The sequence below is a fragment of the Nansenia antarctica genome, assembly GCF_963989245.1.
Source record: "Nansenia antarctica genome assembly, chromosome: 13".
Classification (NCBI taxonomy): domain Eukaryota; kingdom Metazoa; phylum Chordata; class Actinopteri; order Argentiniformes; family Microstomatidae; genus Nansenia; species Nansenia antarctica.
In genome coordinates this window covers 29,093,284-29,099,750 of record NC_137683.1, presented here as the reverse complement: position 1 = coordinate 29,099,750, position 6,467 = coordinate 29,093,284, and the positions used below count along the sequence as shown (strand labels likewise).

At 45.9% G+C, this 6,467-nt stretch overlaps 1 protein-coding gene across 1 annotated transcript; it reads right to left on the bottom strand.

Moving 5' to 3' along the window:
- Positions 1 to 2,329: 2,329 nt before the first annotated feature.
- LOC308169743 (claudin domain-containing protein 1-like) lies at positions 2,330 to 5,972 on the bottom strand (the record flags this gene model as incomplete). The annotated part of the gene is made up of 4 exons (XM_080544470.1): positions 5,651 to 5,972; positions 4,509 to 4,616; positions 3,596 to 3,733; positions 2,330 to 2,550 (listed from the first exon to the last, which is right to left on the bottom strand). Exons 1-4 carry the CDS (start codon positions 5,946 to 5,948, stop codon positions 2,330 to 2,332), a joined length of 765 nt encoding a protein of 254 aa, XP_080400596.1. The 5' UTR covers positions 5,949 to 5,972.
- Between the last annotated feature and the right edge of the window lie 495 nt (positions 5,973 to 6,467).

The window sequence follows — 6,467 nt, the reverse complement described above, 5'->3', positions numbered from 1 at the left end:
TAATGGAGTAAATTATCATAGATACAGTATGAGTATGTGGTTGAATACATTGTTATATACAGTATACTTTGCTGTTAGATCTCTGGATTTTTTCATTCTTATATTCCACTATATGTACTGTATACAGAAGTGGCATTTCTAAATGTTGGAAAATAATAGAAAAAAAAAATCTAAAATACATTACCACAAAAACATTTTAACACACTATCAAACAATTAAAATACATTTTAAAGTAAATATGATGTAACTAATATCACAGGAGATCAGCAGTACGTGAGCTTAGAATGATACGGTTCTATCTCCGTTTAGGGCAGTTCAGAGATATTGAGCGTCAACGTTTTTACATTCCATTATGTTTTGTGAGATGGAACCTTTGTATTTTATTAATGACTAACTAAAACATTTCAACATTTTAAAAATAGCACCACACAGGCATTAATAAACACCTAATGGATCAGATTATGTAAAAAACTCAATTTTGACAAAAATGGAGATAGAACCTTATAATTCTAACGTCACGAGTAGTTTAATAACAATATTATTTAGTAGACTACTGCTAATCCAATCAAATAAAATAAATGAGCTCATTGTATTTCAAGGGCTTTACACGTCTTACCCTATGTTCAAAATGATTTCTGCAATAGCCGACATCAACCAGAATATAAAAAATATATAAACAAAACACTGATGGGATCAACAAATAACACAAACATGTAACGACTATCACTAACAGTATAAACAAGATGATAATTCCTCTGATTGTCAAAGAGAAATGTTTTGAAACCTTGAAGCTACACCGGATTAACTTCTGACAGTACCTAACCTCCCATTCCCTTTTCACTGTGCATTGTTTACGTTTATGTTTCTTTTATTTTACACGCAATAAGTAAACAGTGCAGGAGGAGGAGGCAAGAAAGCCCAGAAGGCTGATGTGGCGCCTCCACCTAATAATCGCCAAGAGTGTTATAAAGAACACAACAATAACATACAGAAAAATAACACAAGTACATAAGAGTGACGGCAAACTAGTAATAATAATAATAATGCCAAAATATGAATCAAACAGCGATACCAAAGTATAGAAAATGTGAATGTGTGATTATGTGGTGTATGGGTGTGGATATATGTATGTATGTATGCATGTATTTAGCGCAGCTTAATCAATGTACCATATTTTAGTGGGCACTGATTATCCGCCAAAATCTCTGTACAAAGTGTGGCCATTATGGTCTTTCTAGTGTCCATGACTACAGTGAAACAGTCGCCTACGAGGCAGCTCAGAATGCTAATTTCTCAGCTGTTTGACCACCATGTGTGTGTGTGTATCCAATTTCATATGTCTGCTCACTGTACCAAATATCTACACATCGCCTATTGTAACAATTAGTACAGCCGTATCTCTCTTTTCCCAGATACCTTAAGATTAACATAACAATTAAGCCGTTTATCTAGTCAGACCTACGGCGTTATCTACACAACCGGTTAAGCTGTGGATTTCAGGTCCCAGAGCATCGCATCGCAGACGAGATAAGTTCGGAGCGGAGGTAAAACCTTTTTTTAATTAAATTGATAAAATATCGCATTCACATGCCCATAGACGCTGTATGGTGAAGACCAAAAAATGCGAACTGTTTTTGATGAATGCTCACAATACTGCTGCTGGCTGCTGTGCAGAGGTGCCATGTCAACATTAGTTCCTAGACGTGGAAGGATGGATCAGAACTTCCGATACGATACGTTACGATATTCGCTAAGATCAAATATATAAATGAAAAGGTTTAGTAAAACGCTATGTGGTTTGGGTGTGTGATGACAGCTATTTTAAGATGACCTAATATGTTATCATCACACAGGTAGCCCACCAGACCATGGATCATGGGGTACACCATCACAGCTAAAGTTTAGCTGTAGCGAAAGCTAGGCTAGGTCATCATAATGACATTGCTCAATGGAGTGCCTTTGGCTAGGATAACGATGTACGTTATATGCCCTAAACATGCTAGAAAGCCTTGTATGTATTATAACCCAATTCGACTTTGTACCCCCATACCCCCCCATCTTTGTGTAGATCTGAAAGAATCGGATTGGTGTAAAGCAAGCAATGGCGTATATACGTATATATCCCCCACAAGCTAGCTATCAAGAGGGCAAGCAAAGGTACGGTAGATCCATCCCCCACCTATCCAATCATTTCAGATCTACAGTAGCAGTGTCTAGTAACAGTGGACTGGGACTTATCGGTCACTGCACACATACAGTACAGTACAGACAGTCAAAGGTGGAAACAGTGGATCTTTCTGCGGGGTTTTTGCGATCGGCTTCACGCGGTTCACGCCACCCTGTAGGCGGTCATGCGGTAGTAGTTCCGGCTGTGGCTGCGCGCCGCCCACACCAGCAGGGCGGCGGCCATCATGTGGAGCGGGGAGGAGATGAGGGCGAGGTAGAGGGACCAGCCCAGCGAGCCGTCCACCTTGTCCGGCAGGACCGACACCCGGTGGAGCAGGTCCGTCCCGGCCAGGTAGCAGCACACCGTGGCCAGGGTACACAGCCCTGCAGGGGGGAGGAGGAGGGAGGGGGAGGGAGGGGGAGGAGGAGGGAGGGGGGGGGGGGAGGAGGAGGGAGGGGGGGGAGGAGGGAGGGGGAGGGAGGAGAAGGGAGGGGGAGGGAGGAGGAGGGAGAGAGGGGGTCAGTCCTAGTTCAGGGTTCCTACAAGTTTCAACACGTCAAAAGACCTTTTAAGACCTTTTTCGCGACACCATATGATAGCTTTTTGTCATCCTCGAGGTGATGAAATTAGGGATTTCACTGCCATACAGACAAAAAAAGGAAGCGAATTGGCATTTTTTGGGTTCCAGCTTGATTAATTTCCACGTAAATAGATGGTCGGTGGTCGGACTGATTTCCTTGCAGGATCTCATTTTTAAGACCTAGCACCTCATTTTTAGACCGAATAACTGAAACGTAAGACCTTTTTAGGCCTTATAAATCGGATTCCTGGATTTTAGACCAGCGCGGGAACCCGGCTAGCTACCTGTAAGGTCATTTCTGAAAGTAAATGGGTTTCCTGGGCTGAGCCCCCCCCCCCAACAATGAAGCATGGGTGTCATAGTCAAGACTGAAGGATCTTCTTGTCGATAATGATGTTATGAGTCAATCTATTGTCGTGATCTTAAATGCGTTGTGTCATCTCTGGATAGATCCGGTGAGCAGCAAACACGAAGTGTTGACAATGAGGATGTTCAACACGGGTCGTAATGATCAGTCAGGAAGACATCTTCTCTCGTCAGAGATCAGCATTAGACACAACGGCCAAGTGGTGGTTTATACTCATTACATCACAGTTGTTATATATTATTAATGAATCAACACATCTCTCTCTGACCAGCCCTGGCGCCTCAGCTCACGCAGGACACGGAAGGTCGGTCGTCGGTCCGTCCTGGGAGCCAGATTAAGGGCTGCCGAAATGCCAGCTACTCTGTCTAAACATGACAGACAACCGCAGAGCAGCGCGACGACCCCTGTACTACCACATAGATTATATTTAAGAAATAAACTCATATCTAACAAGACCGTACAACAGTTATGAGTCCCTTACCAGCTAGCAGGTGGAGCACGCCGATGCCCAGGGTGGGGGTGAGGCTCCGGCAGAGACAAGCCCCGAACCCTATCAGGCCCGCGATGACCACCAGGCCCAGCGACACCAGGGGCAGCAGGAACTGACACCGCCAGAGGTCTGGACAGGAACAGGAAGGAACCCAGCGCGTTACTCAACCAGGCACTAACTGAGAAACTCTCACAAACAGCTCACATATTAAAGGTGAGAGGAGTGCCGGCCCGGACAGCACTTGAGAACAGGAAAATTAGGGATAGTTTGAATCACGACTAGGTATTAGTAATTCATTCATGCATTTTTAAAATCATACAATATATAAGACATTAACAATAGAACAGCAGTGCCTTTTTTTACCTACTATAAGAGCCGCCTCGGGGGTCAAATGACCATAGTCTTTACAATGGAAAGCTGCTATTTACACACAACGACCACTAGTTAGCTGTCTTGTAAATTAGCCTGCTTCCTACACAGAAAAACTGCAGAATAGCTTCATACTAGCTTATCCTGATGTGATTTTGAAAACGTAAGGATACTGGGTGGTAGAACGCACTTATCTATGAAAAGTCATGAAAGGAGGGTCCTGAAATTTGATAGAGTGCAAAGATATAAAAACATTTTTACTCACAGGGTCAAATGACCCCACCCATGGCTGTTCTAGTGTTAACACACAACATCATACCCAAAGTATGTAATGCATTATTAACCATCTCCCCTAACCCTACCACCCCCCCTCCCCGTTCGTTAACTCTGTGTTCTATGTGCTCATGTTATCTGTTGCTTGTTGTTTCTGTGTTTTCCGTTTCTCCCACATTGTCAGCGTCTTTGAGCCTCGGAAAAGCGCTATATAAATGTAATGAATTATTATTAATTATTAAAGAAATGAACAAAAGCTTACAGGTACGCAGCATGTCCTCTCCACTGTTGTGGTTCCCCGGCTCTTTGTACTTGGGGGTGAACTGCTGGGACAACGTGAAGCTCACACACTCCATCACCATCTTGGGATCTGAAACAGGGTTCGAGTCAGTACCATCCATTTACATGTTTACTTTTTTGGCATTTAGCAGAGTCGCCTTATTCCAAAGCGACTTACAATCGATACATTTGACTAATAAGCAAGTGAATCATCAATCCACCAGTCGTAGCAGGAAGAGTAATCTAGCTCAGGCCAGGGGCCATTGGCAGTCTCAGTGATAGAAGGAAAAACGTTTTTGTTTGTTTGTTATATTTAGACACTGTAGAACAGAGAGACAGTACAAGGGGGGCAGTAGAAGTCATAGGGGACACAGTAAAGGGGAAAAGCAGGTGTCTCAGGAGACACAGTGCTGGGGGGTAGTAGATGTCTCAGGAGACACAGTGCTGGGGGGGTAGTAGATGTCTCAGGAGACACAGTGCTGGGGGTAGTAGATGTCTCAGGAGACGCAGTGCTGGGGGTAGTAGATGTCTCAGGAGACACAGTGCTGGGGGTAGAGGATGTCTCAGGAGACACAGTGCTGGGGGGTAGTGGCTGTCTCAGGAGACACAGTGCTGGGGGACCCGTAGTAGATGTCTCAGGAGACACAGTGCTGGGGGGTAGTAGATGTCTCAGGAGACACAGTGCTGGGGGGTAGTAGATGTCTCAGGAGACGCAGTGCTGGGGGGGTAGTAGATGTCTCAGGAGACACAGTGCTGGGGGGTAGTAGATGTCTCAGGAGACGCAGTGCTGGGGGGTAGTGGATGTCTCAGGAGACACAGTGCTGGGGGGTAGTAGATGTCTCAGGAGACACAGTGCTGGGGGGGTAGTAGATGTCTCAGGAGACACAGTGCTGGGGGGGTAGTGGATGTCTCAGGAGACACAGTGTTGGGGGGGGTAGTGGATGTCTCAGGAGACACAGTGCTGGGGGACCCGTAGTGGACATCTCAGGACTTACAGTTACGGTGTAACCTGAAGAGATCCAACAAACATGCCCTGGCTTAAACTACAACCAACGAAACCCCAAATGCATGTAGTTATGTAGGCCTAAATCAGAGTTCATGAGGCTATCATCAACCATTACATACCTGGCTCCTTATACCAGTGGGTGTGGGCCGGCACCAGAACACACCTCCACCAGAGGCCCACGGTGCCGTTCAGACGGAACAGCGTGTCGCTGTAGGTCTTCTCGTCGAACTCTCCGTCCAGGTCCGTGAACTCGTCGTGCAGAGAGCGCAGCTCGGAGACATTGGCCTCCCCGCGCACCGCGGGGCTGCTGTACTGGTACCAGTGTCGCGTCCCCACCGCCACTGACAGGTACACGGTGGCCAGCGCGCTCAGCACGCAGCCGATCACCAACGCTGTGGCGTAGCGGTTGTCAACCATTGTTGTTGTTGTTGTTGTTGTTTATACCGGTCTCTCTGTTGCTGTCCTCTCCTGTTGTCTGTCTCTCTGTTGCTCTCCTCTCCTGTTGTCTGTCTCTCTGTTGCTGTCCTCTCCTGTTGTCTGTCTCTCTGTTGCTCTCCTCTCCTGTTGTCTGTCTCTCTGTTGCTCTCCTCTCCTGTTGTCTGTCTCTCTGTTGCTCTCCTCTCCTGTTGTCTGTCTCTCTGTTGCTGTGCTGTTGTCTGTCTCTCTGTTGCTCTCCTCTCCTGTTGTCTGTCTCTCTGTTGCTCTCCTCTCCTGTTGTCTGTCTCTCTGTTGCTGTGCTGTTGTCTGTCTCTCTGTTGCTTATACCGGTTGAGAGATAGGCTAGAGATATAAATCAGAAAGAGAGAGTTTAGACTCTGGCTGGCTGTGTTCGTTAAAGTAAGCTCTTGGAAATCCCGATCAGCACTCATGGAATGGAATGCCTCTCGTCCAATCACATTACTTCGGTCGGGTTTAGTGGCGTTGAACCCAGTGTGC